This window comes from Xiphias gladius, chromosome 15 (assembly GCF_016859285.1).
Source record: "Xiphias gladius isolate SHS-SW01 ecotype Sanya breed wild chromosome 15, ASM1685928v1, whole genome shotgun sequence".
Classification (NCBI taxonomy): domain Eukaryota; kingdom Metazoa; phylum Chordata; class Actinopteri; order Istiophoriformes; family Xiphiidae; genus Xiphias; species Xiphias gladius.
Window position 1 is genome coordinate 21,296,061 of NC_053414.1, and position 18,366 is coordinate 21,314,426.

Sequence of the window (18,366 nt, forward strand, 5' to 3'; positions counted from 1 at the left end):
GCCTGAAGGAAGAGCAAATGGCAGTGCTTTGTGTTTCTTAGGCTGTATCTGACAGTTGTGGGTTGTATGTTTCCCACTAGATTTCATCTATATCATGACCTCTTTGCTCTGTGCTTGCTTTGTTAAGTGTAATTAATTAATGAATTTAATATTTCCATAATCTGATGGCACTGCATGCAAATGTGTGTGTGTGTGTGTGTGTGTGTGTGTGTGTGTGTGTGTGTGTGTGTGTGTGTGTGTGTGTGTGTGTGTGTGTGTGTGTGTGTTTTATACTACACTTAGGGTATCGATTAGCTCTTCACTCAGTGACTGTATAATTTGTTTCACACCAACTCTGAATGCCCTGCCCAATAAATCTGATGCCAGAACAAACTGAGGACCTGTTAAGATTAAACCAAGATATACGGTACAAAGAATTAAGAAAGTTATTGTACAAATAGGGAAACTAGTAAGATATATTTTAGATCATATTACATTAAGAATGGATAATTGAATTGTCTCTTTATATTTCTTTATATTTTTTTATTCTCCTTTTTCTACTACAAAGGGTGGACAAAATAACAAGAAAATCTGTGCAATCTTTACCAGCCCCAGAAAGTGGGTAATGATGACTTTTTGTTGATGCTGTGACAGAGTGGTATTTATTTCACATCATCATTTTTGAAGCCATATTTTGCCATAGTGTGAACTGTGAGCTGTTCATGCTACTTAGTCCAACCCCCAATACTATGATGAAATCAAAAATACAAGTACTAGTATCATATTCTTACCGCGTATTAGTTTAGACATTGTCTTAATACATTGTGCTGAAATTATTTAAAAAGTGGAGGAGAAAGAATAGAACAACAAAATAAGGCCCAGGGGTTATATCAGACAAGCTGTTACTTGAACAAAATTAAAGACAAACAAGAGTGGGATCAACTCCATGAGGGATGCGGCTAACAAGCACCAAACACACACATCTGGTACATTTGGTCTATGATTAGGCCTGTGCCTCCATTTTTTAGCTGATTGGAAGTAAAAACACTGGTCCTGAGAATGGCTCAGTACGCTGTACCCTGTGGAAGAAATCTCTGAGGTATGCATGCTCATTAAATCTGGAGAGACAGAGACGGCATAAGGAGCGGCGTCTGGGAAACTAACAGCTTTCTTTCTGAAATTTTATCTCCAGTGTCATGGATGTCACAACAGCTGAGAATATGTGTTGTGCAAATAGCAGACTCAAAGAAATGCATGTGTCTCTGTCATAATGATGAGGCTGGTGATGGTATGATGAGGTGTGTGTTTGAACATTTCCATGCTTTTATCTGAGTGTATGTACTGTGTATGTTTGTCATTTCCTGATGATAATGACAATACTGATAATTAAGTGTGTGACTGTTCTATTAGTTGCTGTGTTGAAATTTTTGGGGTAATGCATTGGAGACTGGAGAATGAGGAGCTTCTGGTCAGAGACAAGAGCTCAGTCTTTTTTAAGCATTTTTATTTGAGAGCGGACGGTAGAAAAATGACAGGAACTTTGGGGAGGGAGGTGGGGAATGTCATGCAACAAAGGTGCCTGGTCGGAGTTGAGCTGGGGAGTTGTGGGTCGTGGTCATTGCCCCTCTTGGCCAATGGGTGCGCCCATAAAAACTTTTCTAACCAAACACTGTGTAACACCTCAGACAGTGTTTCTCACTGCTGCACTTAATTTACTCCCATTACAGAAGCAGAGGTAAGATAAAGAGGTAAACACATCTCCAGCACTCCAGTCATTAGGCAATTGCTTTTACAACATGTTATCCATTAAACCCAAACTCATTACTATTTAATGGAATAAATTCATTTGTTTGCATTTTTTAACCTTTTTTAAAATGAGAAAATCCCCAAATGATTGCCAAATCAATTATCAACAAAGCAATTTTATTTGAAGATTTAACAGCTTGGCTTCCTGAGATATTCAGGAAGAACTCCCTGCTTTTAATCACTGATGTTGTTGCTGTCAGATTCAAAGCCTGATTGGGCTCATGGGACTTGAAAATGAGTCTTTGAAGTTTAGCCCTCCAATATGCACCCTTTTTCCAAAACTCTAAACCACCCACAGTAGTGACTGCTTCTTGCCGCTGACCTGAACATGCAAGATTTTGAAAAGTCAGCGGGCACAGGGGACAGATGGTCTGCACTGAGGGCTCGGAAACCGCCAAGGGGCTGAGTGCCTTGGTGCTGATACTACACTGTGCTAAACGGATAAGAAAATTGAAAAAGTGAAAAGTCTGTTTCTCTCTCTCCCTTCCTCTCCCTGTGCCAGCTTGTTCCATTTGGTGTGACAGTGGAGCACACATGGATCTCTTCATTCAAAAAAAAGTCACCTTTAACACAAGTCCCCTCTCTCCTTTTATCTAGTTTGGGGAAATTCTGGTTTATTACAACTCAGGTTTTATTTTCCAACTTTAGGCCATTGTTACTATCAGTAATAATGATATTCTACTGATCATGTTAATTGCTGAGAACTGGGATCACGGTGACATTGCTAGAAGGAAGTCACAAAGGGCAAGAGACACGAGCGTCTGACAATCATGTAGGTTTTAAAAAAACCCGAGGTTGGTCGAACTATGCATGGCTGCAGTTTTCCTGTGCAATGTGGGATCATCATGGACATTTTAAGTGCACCCACTTTTGTGTTTATATTTTTATCTCCAAGGAGACTGTGTGATAATCTGGGCAAACTGTTGGCTTGTTTACAACCTGTCTGATGGTCCGACCACTCATTCTTGTCCTGTCTGACTTTGTCACAGATCTCAGCGATTACTTTTTTGAGTACAATGTTATCATAACTGTGAGAAATGATGGCCAAAACTATTAAGATAAGACCTAAATTGCAATAAGCTGTAATTTTCCTTTAAAGCTATAGGTCTCTATGTCTGTAATATTACTGTATGAAATAGGAAAAACAGAAAAATTTGCAGGTGTAAACTACAGCTTGTCACAGCACAGCTAGCCTCTGGCAACCCAAGGGCCGGGTCTGTGTTTGCTTTCTTTTCTTAAATCTCATATGCTCTTTATCTCTCTCCTCTGCTCTAGGCGCTGTCTGCAATACACAACGTCTCGCTGGTGACTGCAGCAGGCAGCATCCATGTGTCTTTTCTTCATCTTATTCCAGAACTACACCGAAAGGCAAGCGAGAGAACAGGGATATAACTGGTCATGTTGATCATTATTTTTTAACGTCTAGCCAAGGGAGGTAATGAGCGTGAATGTTTTCTGTTCATGTAGTTAAGGACATTCAATCTGGGAGCTGCACAGTACTAACTAAGTCTAAATGAATACTACGATCCTCTATCAAATTAACTGTAAACTGAGAGGTTTATCGTGCACAAGACCATTCTCCAGTTCTCTGAAACCCTGATTCACATTTTAGGAAAAGAAAGATTCTCTGGAGCCAGTTTTGCAACTGGCTTCAGTCATCATGAGCACTGAGCAGCAACATCACTCTGCACATTACAGTGTACAGAGACCCACCATCTTTGCAAGTTTTAAGAAAATTCGTCTTGTAATTTAGTGTTCTTTGTCAGTTTTCTATCAATGTACACATATGTCCTATTTATAAAAATGTGGTGCATGTTTTCAACTGTCAAACACTTTGGTGCTGTTGTTCTCCATTGCATTATAGGGAATTTAGTGTACAGCAAACGGCTTTGACAAAATGATTAAAAAAAGATGTATAATTTGGATGACGATATCTGTAAAGAGATTGTATTATAACTCAGAATATGTGTGAAAACCATTACACAGCTGTACTGATCTCTACCATGTCAATCTTGTAGGTTCAGATTTAAAACAACACAGATCAGAACTCTGCCTCTGCTGCTCCATGTCTGGCCTTGAAGCCTAAAATAATTTCCTTTGAATTTGAGTTGAACATTTACCACATGTCTCAGCTGGCATATATCTGCTTTGCATATTCAAAATTTTGACGATTCCTCTCTTCTTACCTCTGTCGATCTTTCATCCCCATCTCACTTGGTCCCTCTTTCTCTCATTCACATTTCAGAAGAAGCAAGATCCACAAGCTTCCGCCTGTGCTCTACAATTTTGCCAAAATCAAAAAAAAAAAAAAATCATTTCAAAAGAAATAACAAATTACTTCCTTGATAGGGCGTCCAATTTCCTTTCTAAATCGCCTTGGCAAGTTGGCTTGCTCACTAATGCTGTGCACTCTTTCACTGGATAGGCCAGACTGTGGCAGATAACACAAAACAAGTGCAAAAAAGCAGACACACTATCAACACTGCCATATTTGTAAGGCAAACTCAGAAAGATCATAGAAGAGATGCTCTTGGCACAGGCCAAAAATCTTCATGGAAGAAGAAAACACCATGAGAAAGGAGGAATCTGGCAGAGGAGACATCAATTACCAGAGTGAAGGGGCAAGCTGTGCCAAAGCACTCTCTCAAGTTAAGCAGGGACAACAGAGAGGCTGGAAAGTGAAGAGAGGAAGAAGTGAAGTTGAAAAGAACTTTGGAACATGGTGAGGATGAGATGAGACATTATCAATGGCCCCTGTATACTCCCATTACCGCAGCCAATTTAACCAGGCTATCTGAAAAGCCCACATGTCAATTGTACTAAGATATATCAGCATTCAGACACCTTTTGTCAGAATGAAAAAATAGCCCAAGGGGCAATACACTTGGAAGCCAAACCACATGAACATGAGGCATAGGAAGAGAAGAATCACAGACACAGTGACTGTAATGAAACGGGACAGCATGGCTGGTAAACCAGGGTACACACAGGGTACGGTAAGTCAGTATGGTAAGTTTTAGATCTGTTCAGAAGAGGTTTAATCTTGGGGTTTGAGAGATCTCTTTATATGCAGTTGGACTTGTTATAATTGGACTTCTTAATTTAATATATCTTGCATGTTTACTAAATGTTATACATTTACACTACTGGTCAAAAGTTTAAGAACACCCCCATTTTAATGACACAATGTACTCTGAAAAAAAGCATAGAATAAAAAAGCAATTAGAGATTTTCATTTTTTTTAAAAAGGGAATCATGGAATCTTTTGGTTTAACTAAATGTAATGTACAGCAGCTGAACTCACACGTCCCATTCTTTCTATAATCAATTAAATCAACTGATTTAATTGAAATCAAGCATTGTTTGGAGAGTTCGTCCAAACATCTTTGCAGATTTTCCCACAAATGTGTTTCACTTGAAGGCAACTTTGCTTTCACCTTCTGTCCGGTTCATCCCAAACTCGATGGGGTTTAAGTCTGGAGACCGTCTTCCATCATGTGAAGCCACCGTCTAGTTCTTTTCTTCTAATGTCATGGGTCATTATCTTGCTGTAGGATGAACCTCTGACCAACCTCTTTTTCTTACCTTTCTGACAACAATTTACAGTCCCACTTCCTGCAGCACAGTATTGTCCTATTAATGAATTAGAGGGTGTGTTAACACAGTTTGTTCCAACACTGCCTTTGTACAAACAGAGGGTTTTTTAAGTAATCAACAAAAATTGGGGCACCAGTAGGAATTGTTTGCATTAACTTTCAAGACTTCATTTAATTCCATTGCTGCAGAAAAGCTGTAAATTAATCGATTTCTTAATCCCTGAAAAAGGCTTGTTTTCTATGAAATTTACATGATTTTTCAGTTTTTGGGGACCTAAACTATACCTTTGTACCATTTAACGTTATCCACTGGGGTTGAACTACTTAAATTTCAATAACAACTGCAAAAATGGGGGTGTTTTTAAACCTTTTACCGGTAGTGCACTGTTTTTTTGTTTATTTTTGGAACTTGCCTTTGTCCACCCACAGCTCCTGGTGCACTCCAGACGTTAAAGGCAGGGAAAGAACTTGTTAAATTGCCTCCCCTGATGTTTCTTTCACGTTTTTGTTTCTCCTAAGCAGAGGATTTTTTTTTTCTTTTGTGGAGTTTTTCTTGCCTTCTGAGATCTTTGGTCAGCTAAGAGCTATTGTAGACTGTTGTACGTAGGCCTGTAGCTGTTTGTGATATTGTATGTAATTGCAGGTGACACAAAACATGACTCAACTAGGTGATGGTGGGGTATTATTTTAAGTTGTTGTACTATACTTCTGTGATATATTTTTGAATTAAATATGTCATTATCCATTCAGAGCTCCTTCCATGCACTTGCTCTTCATGCATGCCATATTAACAGCAGCGCATTATAAAGACTTGAGAACCTGAAAATGGGATCATGGACCAAAAAGGACTGAGCAGCTCAGTACTACTGTTTTAAATATGTGTGTGCTTCAGAGACAAGGCGGCATAATGAATATGCTGCCTTTTGGCGTATTCATTATAGCAGCAAAAAATCAGTTGGTGGTGTCTTATCACACATCATGTGATGGTATAAAAACTTTCTGAGCGCTTGTGTAAAATATTCTTCGAAATTAAATTTTCTGTTTGCTGATGCAACCTAAAACATCCCATCTCTCGGCTGCTCACCTTCTGACTCCCCCACTCTTGCCCCGTTGTTAGGACAATTGAAGTCCAGTGGATGTCCTCCAGCTCGAGCCACAAACTGAGAGCTGAGCCCACTCTCAGCCAGAAATGCTGCACACCAGGCTTTCCAGTCTTCATATGTAGAATGTGAAACTTGTGAGCTTATTATCGTATTCTCACTCTCCCTACTCCTCCTGCCCGCACCTTTTTTGTCCTATCTCTTTATCATATTCCCATTTTACCATCCCTCCCACCCTCCCCTCCACCTTCTCTCCCTTTTATCTCTTAATCCTCACTGTCCTCCTTCTTCTGCCTTCATTCTCCCCATAATTCCAGCCTCTCCCCCCATACACACACACACACACACACACACACACACACACACACACACACACACACACACACACACACACACACACACACGCACGCACACGCACACAGACACACACATTCAGATCCCGACACACACTTCTTACAGTCTTCGCTCTCCTTGCGGGGACCAGGATGTGTGATTCAGAACTTGGGATCATACAGTGGGGCCCCCAGTCAAAAAGACTGAACAGTACAAACAGCAGCAGCCAGGGCCAAGCACTGCAGGCCCTCTCTGGTTGCCTCTCTCTCTGTGCCAGTGTGAAAAAGAGGATTGCTCCACAGGAAAAGACCCCCATCTGCAAACAAACAAAGGGACAGGCCCGGCCCTAAGTAGACTTTATAAGAGTGCATTCATTTAGGAACATGAAATCTGAGTTTGTGGTTTGTGATTACTTTTCTACTACTTTTATGAGCTGGGTGATCTTGCAAGCAGACTTTTCAACTTCATTGTGGTTTTGATGGACACTTTAAGAAATACTTCACCAGTGGTGATGCTTTCAACCTCTTTAAAGTTGCTGCTACAGTAGTTCAAACACGAATCAAATCTGTCCAATCTCCACTCTGCTGTCAGTGGTGGTGTTTTGATCTTTTCCTTGATTTCTAGATGTTTTTGAAAACGTCTGAAACCCTGTTTCAGAACTGCATGCACGTTCATGTGTGTATTTTCTGTATGTGTGTTTTTGGGTGTGGGGTTGATGACCTATGGGGTCATTGACCTACTTGATTATTTCTTAATTGTATGTGATGTGCACAGGGTTTTTCTTTTCTCCCGGTAGAAAGTGCTTAATTCTCTTGCTGTCTACATGACTGTATGTGTTAGTGTAGCTCTGATGTTTTCTTATTCCAGCAGCTGTTCACTCAGCCGTCTCCCATTGGCTTGGCTGCAGCCGTGGAAGGTGTGGTCAGGATGAACGGTGCTGCCTCCTTTGCCAGACCTTGCAGTTTAATACTGAATAGTAAACCATAAAGAAGCCACAGCCGTGTGTGATCGATATAAATGTTGCTGACTTCCGTCTAACTCCTGATAGAGGTGCACTTGTTCGGGGAATCCGTCTGCAGATTTTTAGCCACCTGTAGCAGGATTTAGGATTAAGACATGTACAGTTTCGTGTCAAGCTCTGCAACTTGGATTGAACTCCGACTGAAGTTCAGGGGGTAGAGGAGCACTAGTTAAGGACCGAGACTTGGCTCGTCGAGAGGAAAAAACCGCGAGATGCAAGCGCGTCCTCTCACCATGATCATGGGCACCATGCGCCCCTCGATGTGTGCGTAAGCTGCTGTGGAGGATCCACACATTATGCGACGCCATGGCATGGTGTGACCGGGGTGTTCAGACTTTGCTGGCCATCGTGGGGGCTTTCGCCGCGTTCAGCCTCATGACCATCGCCATCGGCACCGACTACTGGCTTTACTCCCGGGCGTACATCTGCAACGCCACTAATGTCACCACGGACGAGACCCAGATGCAAACCAAGAAAGTCAGGGGCGACCTGACGCACTCTGGACTGTGGAGGATCTGCTGTATCGAAGGTAAAATAAAGTCTAGTAAGTTGTTGTCCGTTAGTCTACAAACTTTTCTGTTATATATAGGTGCTAGTGAGCGTTTTGTGTAATGATGTGCCAGCTGATCTCCTTCCGATTGTTTGTTTTACAGCGTAGAGGTGACAACTCGCGCAGTCTGACTGACCCAGTGGTCATCGCATGTCATGTCAGTGGAATAAAACTGGATTTGTAGAAATGCCTCAGCTGGGAACTCCGAGCGTAAACACCCGAAGCGCTGCCCGTTTGTGCAAAAATAGCCCGCGAGTATTCGCAGCAAACGCACCCTAGTTCGTGTGGTGTGACGACGCACCAAAAAATGGATATCCCCCACGGGGCGCACCATCATTCTCAGTCATGAATCTGTTGTTGAATGCGCGAGACAGCAGCAGAAAGTTACACGGGCATGTTGTTTTATGAGAGAAATTGGAGGGAGACCGCTGCTTGTTGCGCGCAAAAGCGTGGCTGGGTATGCGTAATGACACGCTTACATCGGTTTTCCTGGTAAATGATAGCGTGTTTTTCTAGAAAAAAAAAAAGACGAAACAATTGGCAGTTCGTGACATACAGAGAAAAGTAGTGCTGGTTTCAGTGGTTTACGTTTTCTGCATTTTGCTGGTAAAGCAATAATTAAATGGTTGTAGTAATTTTCCCATTAACGTGATACGGTTGCTTGGCAACTCCTCCCATACAACTGCTCGGACTGAAATAAGTTTTGGCTACAGCAGCAGTGCGTTAGCAAGAGACTGGCCCATGGGTCATTTTCGTAGCCGTTCTGCCGCGTAGCCACGATCCCCAACGAACACGCCCGAGGAGGCTTGGACCGGGCCTCCTAGGTTGGCTCGGGAGAGCAGCTCGCTATTGTTTGGGCAGTAGCGTAAGAGGAACAGCTGCGCGTCGTTGCGCGCGACTGCTTCGTTGGAAAGAGGCCGAATCGATGAAACCAATCAGTCGATCCGTGAAAGGAGTCACCAGCGACGCCTTCCCTCGGCCCTGCCTGTTGCGGCGCTGTCCATTGCCGCCGGTGCTGAAATCTCCACTCCGGGTGATGTTTGTTTCTTTCGACCAACCAAGCAACTGAACAACTAGGCTAAATAAATAAATCACTTCGCATTTGCAAGGCGGCCTCGGATGAATAGACCCGACCGTAACAAGCCTGAAATAGTCAGCTGCCGACTTGTCAAGCATTCTCTTTGTAAACACCAGGACTGGAGGTCTCTGCAGGTTTTAGCTGATCCGCTCTTCCACACTGCCCTGTAGGTGGAACCTTTACATGCTTGTGCAGGCTCATTTATGATTTGCGACCAAACAGATGCTAAAGTCATATCACAGAACCAATGATAGTGTCAGTAATATCATTACGGTTTTCATGACGTTTGACATACCGTCTCTATTTCCTCACTGATCGTGAGAGAGCGTTTGTTGGGCACGTCTGAGGTTAGCAAATCACAGGAAATGGGTTTAACCCCCAAACCGTGGAGCATTCAGATGCAGACATGACGGGGACACTTTTTAAGGAGGGAAGCTTGCATCTCCCATGTTTCCATGTGACATGAAGGCAGCATCTCTCACACATGTAGAGAGATCAGACAGTATTGTGGTTGGGGGGGGGGTCCAGGTGAAGAGAACACTTGCCCAGAGGTCTGTTTCACTTGCTGATGCATGCAGCTATTATGGACGTGACACATGCTTTTCCATGCATTTTTTGCTCTGTACTGTCTCTACTTTTGCTGGAATTTTACATTTAAGAAATTCATTTCTATTCATGGATTTCCTGTACAGTTAATCAAAAGACACATTCCCTCTGTCTCGCTAAAAACTCTTGAGAGTATCATCAGCAGAAGCGAGATGGAGTGCTCGCTGTTCTTAAACATCTGTAGTCTTTTCCACCACCCTCTCTTTCTCAGCTCATTTCATTGGAAGGGTGTTACATACAGAGCTGAAACTGAAAATAACACACCTTTTCTTGCTTTTTCTATTTCTCTCTCTCTCGCTCTCTCTCTCTCTCACACACACACACACACACACACACACACACACACACACACACACACACACACACACACACACACACACACACACACACACACACACAGCACATCACATCCCATTAGCATTTGTACCACACCGTTGCTAGCTGAGCCAGAAGACTTTCCAAGACTTTGGCTAAGTCAGAGTGTGGATGACACCCAATCAGAGGCTTACTTTTAAAACTGCAGTGGCTTCAAATGAATAGGCAACTGGGGTATACCTTTGAAACTTGGATCGCTACCTCATTGCTTAATCTATTTTTTTTATTCTTTCAGTTCCCGTCTACCGCTTTGTGGTTGATTTGAAAAAGAAAAATTAAGGATCAAAGTTTTAAATTCATTTTGGTTTCTTTCTTGCCTTAACAGTCCACTCATTTTATATCCCAGTTGAGAGATAATTTCCTCTAGGGGCAAAGAACAAGATCGACGTCAACCGGTTGTATTAGGTCAAATGAGTGGCATAAAGAGTTGGTAAGCCCCAGGACTCATTGGCTAACCTTGTAGAAGAAATTACGCTCGTCTCTATATACCAAACAGACATCTGTACGAATGTGGTGTCCTGTCGAACACGCAGGAGGTGGTGGCAAATCAGCCTTTAAAGGAAACAAAGTGAAGTCTTGTTCTGTGGCCAGTCATGCTGAAATACAACAAGAACTCTCACTTAAGCATCTCACCCCTGATCGGTGAACATGCTTGAGTGGCACTAAAAGATATGATCTGTTTCAAACAGACATTTGCTACAACCTCAAAAGGACAAATCCTGCTTACTTGCTGTGAGCCAACATTTCATCAAGTGTCTTTTAGTTAACGTGATTGTGTGAGCTTTTTTGTATCATAAAGGCTGCTTTCCACTTTTATGGCATTGTTAGTGTGTGTCTTAGAGTGTGTGTTGCATGTGTCTGTGGAGCATCCAAATGTGTGTGTGTGTGTGTGTGTGTGTGTGTAAGCCTGATGAATGCATTAGTAAGATGTCAAAGGCGTCCTCTGAGAAGCAGAGCTAGAAATGTGATTCTGGGTTGCCGGGGGGGAGGTTGCCATGGTGAAGCTATGCTGAGTAATAAAAGATGGGCTCCGGTCTCTCAGACAGATGGGCTCTGGGGAGATACCTCCCCTACTGAGCTCACTCTCTTTCTCTCTCCTCTCTCTACCTTTCTCACCATCATTCCTTGGATTATTAACTCTCTGGCCTTCTGTGCATTATTTATTGCTATATTCATTTTTCTTTGACATCTTCACTATTTGTTTGATCTTTAAAAATAAAACTTTTTTAATAAAGTTCTTGATTATTTCTTGTTATCCTTTACCCTGCACCTGTCACTACTAGAGTGAGGTTGAGAGAGTGGCGTCAGTGAAGATAAACAGAGTCTGGGCTGTTAAATATGTTTCATCCTTTTATTTCTGTCTTTTTTTCTCAATTCTTTCCCTGCAGTTTCAGACAATAACCATAAAAAGTGCAGACGAATGCCACACTGAAAGTCTGATTGCAGGAATGAAATTATGTCACAATATTAAGTAAGAAACATGTCGAAGGTGTCCAGGGTAAACAAACATTTCTGCCCCAAAATTTGTAACTCGACTAGATGAGCTGTCTACCACAAAATGCCATGTAGCCAAAGGCTATGCTAACCAGGATGCAAATGTTCCCACTGATTTTGATTTTGTAGCTACAATTCAGCTCATGACCGGCCACATCCACATCACTGGAAAGCCACTTTCTAGTAATTACCACAGCACATTTAGGAGAGGGCGGACGTCAACAGTGAGCCACAGGCAGACTGTTACCTGCACTACTGTGGCTTTAAAGGTGCCCTTGGGAGTTTTCTTGTGAACAAGCAAACTTATGTTTACACTCAGTGTTCTCACAAAACAAAACAAAAAACACATTATGTGCCTTCTTGGTGCAGTGGAATAGTGTAAAACCTTCAGCGGGGATGTGTATCACGTCACCCGCATGTTCATGCACATGCACAATTTACAACGAAATGGGGACACATTTGTGAAAACATTGCTCCATAGTGCTAGTAGTAGTCAAAAACTCCACAGGCTACCTTTAAACCAGGAAAATCTTCTGAGCAGTCAGTCTTCATGCTGTAAAATTGATAAATAGCTTTGAACTGTTTCTTCAGGTGGAAAGATGCGAAATGTCAGGTCCCTCGATGAAGTAATTTCAAATTATTCATACAAAGAAATCAGTGCTTACAGCTATATTTGTGCATGTACTCAGAATTACATTTGAATTCCTATTAAATCAAGTCAGCTGACAGAAATGGCAAACTGTATCCTGGCACTTTCTGATCACTTTAACACCTCTGACCAATATTTGTTATCAAGTACCTGATAACATAGTTTTTTTTTTTATCTTCTGAATTGAGAATTTTTTCTGTTACAACAAGAACCAAGAGCTCATAATGTTGTCACACTTTTTACATTTTTAAATTTAAATTACATTAAAATTACTTTTTTTTTTAAGCGCCGTAAATGTGATAATTCACTATATTATAAGTCTAGTTTATGTGTTTAGACATGTCATTAAATTCATACAGATAACTCCCATGTCATACATCCACAGGTGTGATATGGGTGTCTGGAATAGTTACAGAGCACCTAAATCAATAACAAAGACAGATGACAGGAGGTGGCAGCAAAATCAGGCGTCAGACTTTTAATTCAAAGTCTAACCTTTCAATATTCATAATACCCCAATGTTTTATTCTCTTAAAAGTGGAGGGAAGATTTTCTCAGTGAAGAGACTGGGTCTTTGAATAGGAGGTGCCTGAGGGCCTGAGAACTTCAGAATCTCAGATCCACAGCAGCCTGTCCTCAAATGGTGTCTGACGTGGTTAGGGCTGAAAACAGGGCAGTTCAGCACTAGTTTAGATATTTTTTACCAAAAAGAGACACCAGTTTTCTATAATTGATTTGTCTCAGGGATCATAAAAGTTGCATGTTGATTCGGTGGATGGTCAACATGTAGTTTCTTTTATACCTTCTGTCTTAATTCCGCTCATGTCAAGCTCCATTATAAAGACACAGTGTTTTCCTTTAATGGCTGTCATTTTGTCCCTGCACATCGCCACACATAAGTCACATTTACAGTGTGCTTTTTGCTTCTCCGCAGGTATCAACAAAGGAAGCTGTTTTCGGATCAATCATTTTCCAGAGGATAATGACTACGATACAGACAGCTCTGAGTACATCTTACGTAAGTCATTGCAACCTCTTCATCTTCAAACGCTTCAACCCTTAATCCGCTCGTCTTTTTTTTTGGGTTCTTTTGTGAGTGGTGATGGAGTTATCACAAGGGTACTCAATGTGTCTTGACATCTCTATCCCTCCCCCACAAAAGCCCGATGTCATGACAGTAATTGGAGCTACGGAGATGATGAAGTGTGTTGTGTGCTGATGAGTAATAGGGCTTGTCTAAAACAAGACTTTACCCACATTACAGCACATCTAACATTTGACCTAGGTAGTTTAATGAAGGCATCGGTAAAATATGCCATTCTAAAACCTACACTGAAAATTGTCTAAACTCTGTCTCGGTTATTACAGTTCAGTTAATCCATCGATTTGTGCTCGAGGTTTAAGATCAGCTTCACTCGGCATATCGCATTTGGTTTCCAGTTTGATCCGTCCCCCTAGACAACTGCTCCCATCTTTGCGGTTGTCTATGTTGATGAATTTCAACAAGCTCATAGAAATGAAATCCCGCACTCACTTTGATGGTGTCATGGAAAGGCAGGAACATCTGCTAGTAGGATCTGTGGAAGCATTCATCAGTTGAACCTGAGCCCGTTTTTGCTCTTCTTTCCCCCGGTTTACTGCGTGTGTCAGCCAGGCCTGCCATGTATTGTTAGTTTCAGGACCAGTTAGGCCCATTTGTTTTTTAACATTAAAGTGTAAAATAATCATAAACAGTTTTTGTAAGATTCCTTTAAATTTGATTATTAAGAAAGTTGTGACCAAGATACACACTTCACATTTCACATTCACAATTGAAAAACCTTTCTCTGGGGAACAAAATATATAATAGCAACACTTTGTCTTTCAATCTTTGGTGTTTGTAAAACAATGTCCTGGTTGTAGCCGACATGTATTTCCTCATTTGTACTGGCGATAAGGCTACACTCACCCTCTGTCTCTTTTGAACAGGTATAGTGCGTGCATCGAGCCTATTCCCCATTCTCAGCACCATCCTGCTGATGTTGGGTGGCCTGTGTGTCGGGGTTGGACGCATCTACAGCAGCAAGAACAACATCCTGCTCAGTGCTGGCATCCTGTTTGTGGCTGCAGGTAGGACGAGACTGACAGTGCGCTACAGATAAAGACACAAACTGGGGCAAGAACAAATAGATTTCTTATACTGTCGCAGACAGCAGGAAAGGGCGAAAGCAGGCAGAAGGAGAAGAGAGACACCATACAAGAAGGTTTCCCGTTAATGTCAGTGTTACATATCAAGTTTTGTCTTTTCCTTTTTAAGGTACCCTAACTTCTCCTATATTTCAACAAAAAATAAAAATTTTGTTTCCCTCTTTGGCATATTTTGTTGTTTTCGAGACATAGCAAAACAAAATAAGTGCTTATGTCTTAAACCCTTAGGTGTATCTTCCTTTCCCCTTCAATCCGTTTTCTCTCTAAATGACAAATGTGACAAATACGTCTTTCTGCATGTGCAAGGAAGGAAGTAAGCAGGTGAAAATCTGCAGGATAGGTGTGAATATTAGAGCTGCACATTCATGAAAAATACCTTTTTGTATCAGGAGGATTCTGCTCAATAAGAGATTTAACTTGTAAAGCTGATTTTCTCAGGTGTTGAATTTGATAGTTATAGGCATGTGAACCCAAACTGAATCGGCCACTGGATGAATACAGCGATGTAAAATGCACATATACTGGAGTGTAATCTCTACACTTTATCATTCATTTTTGTGCTTAAACTTTAGGCATTTTACATCCATGTGCTGTGCTTTTCTTTGGTCTTTCCTTGTAACATTTCTCCCTCCATCTTTCCTTGTCTCATCTGTCCTGTCTTCAGGCCTGAGCAACATCATCGGCATCATCGTCTACATCTCCAGCAACGCTGGCGACCCCAGTGACAAAAAAGACGAGGACAAGAAGAACCAGTACAACTACGGCTGGTCCTTCTACTTCGGCGCCCTCTCCTTTATTGTGGCCGAGTCGGTGGGCGTTCTTGCCGTCAACATATATATCGAGAAAAACAAAGAGACACGCTTCCGAGCCAGACGCGACTTCATCAAAACCATACCCTCCTCTTCACCTTACTCTCGCATCCCAAGCTACCGTTACAGAAGAAGGCGCTCGCGCTCCAGTTCGAGGTCGACTGACCCGTCCCGTGAGCCCTCCCCGGTGGGGATGAAGATCAGTGGGGGAAGCGGTGGAGGGTTGGGAATGGGGTTGCCGATGGGGGACATATCCTTATACGCCCTTAGTAGGGACCCTCTGAAGGGTGGAAGTGGGACTGCAGGGCCCTACAGTCCTGAGAGGGACACTGGGTTTTTGCAAGTCCACAACTGCTTTCAGAAAGATCTGAAAGATGGAGTGAACAGGAGGACCACGCCGGTATGAGGCCAGGAGTGTATTGCTCTGTAAAACAATAAGCTTGATGGAGCACATTAGACATTGTACAGTGGATGAGAAAGGACAATTCCTCCCCAGGGCTGTTCAGGCGGCAGCTATGTTGAAAGGTCAGAGCTCAAAATTGTTTTCCTTGTGTCCCTCTGTGACAGAAAAGTGCCAATCTGTGTTTCATTTGGAAGAAGAGGAAAACTGATCTCAAAAAAAGTTTTTATTATATGACTCAATATCTCCTTTAAAAAGTGGATGCAGACATTTTGTAGCAATATTTAAGGAGTTTAATTCTAAAGTGCGATACCACCTATTTTTTGAGTGACTTCTACTCTTACGGAAAGGCTGACAATATTGTACTAGTTCCGCTATTCTTTAAAGGATAGCCATTTAAGCCTTGATAAAAGGATAAAGGGGTTAAACTTTTATAGACCTGATGTTCCATATAATAGATTCTAAATATTGAACTTCAGGTAATGATGTTTTTCCTCTGAAGCAACTGTATAGTGTTTTGAAAATGAACTTGTTTCTTTCATTCTGAGACAAAAAAGATGCCTGTCTCCAGAGTTGTTTGCTAAAATGAAGTGATTTATGTGTGTTATTGTAATCAGAGTATTATTGTATTGTATTTGTTTGTAACTTAACACGAACTGGTGCTAACTTAATCTGTATACCTTTGATAGTCTTAAGCCTTCTCAGCTGCCGTTAAAATCCTTTTACTACATCTCAGTAACCTCTCTCAAGCTTGTATGTGAGTCATGTGATAAATATGTATTTTACAGTATGTGAAGTTTGTGTTATGGCTCAGAAACACTGCCACACTATGACGCATTCATACTATGAATATAGATTTCTGTAGATATATACCGACAAAAATGACAAGGCACACAGTAATGTCAGTACATTCCAGTATGTTGTGTGATGTATCAGTATAAACATTATTTGTACAGACTGTCTGTGTAGTTTGCTCTCCATTTGCTCAGGTGACGATGTATGGGACAAATGAATTCCTTACCTAAGTCAGACAGACTGTTACAGAGTGTGTAAAAACAGAGGTGAGATCACACCATATGCGTTGCTGTTAATTAATATGACTCTTGTTCCTGCTTTTACTGCCTTTGTGTCCAGAGGGTTCTTCTCTGGTACAGATTTTTTGTTCATGCTGCAAGAAAGAAAACTTACATTCAATGCGGAACTCATATTTAAAGCATTTCTGTACTCTTACTGCTCCATATCAATAAGAATTGTCTGTCAAATGACCATTTTTTTAAGGAACTTATGAGAAGAAACAGTTTTGTGTCATGATGTAGTTATGTGACGTTGTTTTGCTGAATCTGACACCTCTACCGTTGCATGATAGATATTGAAAGAAATGCAGACCCAATTATGCCTGGTTGACTGGTTTGGTGGTTAATGAAAAACCCCAAAGAAAAAAGTTTTAAAGTATCTTTGATCTCGCTTGTATTAGATTGGAATTAAAGATCAGCTATCACGGTTTATCCCAAACTTTACTTTGTCATCACATTTATCTTCTCTTTGCTTGTGGTTTGATGTAAAATATGAGCGGAGAATTGGTTGAATGAGGCAACACAGCCTTTGCTTTTGCTCATAGACGACGTATTTAGTTAATGAAGCGGGGTTGATGGGCTCTGCTATGAAACTGTGTGGCAGACAGTCGGGCAACCACAGGGTGTTGAAGGAAATCTGCATCAGCCAACTTAATGCTTGATTGAACTAACAGGCTCCCAAATGCTCACCCAGACTCTGAAAAGCTCATCTTCCTGTCTCCAAACATGAGCTGGAGCAAACTAGATGTTGTAAGTGTGTGGAGGGGCTGGTAGTAGTTCAAATTACTCATTCTTGGTATAGTACACGCTTGACTGGCTTCCATCAGCTTCATGGTTTGTTTCCCAGTTGACTATTTTTAGCAGCAGTATTTTAGCTGAGGTTTAATTTGGTTGTTGGTTTGTGAATCAGTGTCACAGCGATTGCCTTGTTTGTTTAAACAAACAGTGCCATGAGAGGGCGTGTCGTCGCTGCAAAGTCTCTGCTCTCCCAGCTATAGTTGTCATTCAAGTCACTGACTGGGAGAAGGGGAAGCCTTGAATTAGAATAGACTTATTTTTATTCTGGGTGTGTGTGATGTATCTTTGCTCTGCCGCACTGTTCTGATGACCTTCTTTCCCCTGTTCCAGCCCTGAATTTGAGCGATTTCTTCTTCACCCCCCCCCCCTCTGCCCATCACCCAGTCTGTTAGAGCCCTGTGAATTTGAATGCCATGGACCCTCGCTGATATTTTCATCTACAAGAAAGCCGCGCCCCTCCCTCCCATTCCCCCTCCCTCCTGTTGTGCCCCGGTGAAATATCTCTTCCAGTA

General features: G+C 41.7%; 1 protein-coding gene across 1 annotated transcript; it reads left to right on the forward strand.

Moving 5' to 3' along the window:
• Positions 1–8,141: 8,141 nt before the first annotated feature.
• On the forward strand, positions 8,142–15,989 carry LOC120800466 (voltage-dependent calcium channel gamma-4 subunit-like). The gene is made up of 4 exons (XM_040146591.1): positions 8,142–8,364; positions 13,522–13,605; positions 14,556–14,696; positions 15,439–15,989. The coding sequence occupies exons 1-4, from the start codon at positions 8,142–8,144 to the stop codon at positions 15,987–15,989; spliced, it is 999 nt and encodes a 332-aa protein (XP_040002525.1).
• Positions 15,990–18,366: the final 2,377 nt, after the last annotated feature.

What these genes read in the sequence shown, in the direction of transcription:
- LOC120800466 (XM_040146591.1), top strand. Translation starts at nt 8,142, where the DNA reads ATGGCATGGTGTGACCGGGGTGTTCAGACTTTGCTGGCCATCGTGGGG. An exon ending in GAGGATCTGCTGTATCGAAG is followed by an intron (nt 8,365 to 13,521) that starts GTAAAATAAAGT and finishes GCTTCTCCGCAG; the next exon opens with GTATCAACAAAGGAAGCTGT. An exon ending in CATCCTGTTTGTGGCTGCAG is followed by an intron (nt 14,697 to 15,438) that starts GTAGGACGAGAC and finishes TCCTGTCTTCAG; the next exon opens with GCCTGAGCAACATCATCGGC.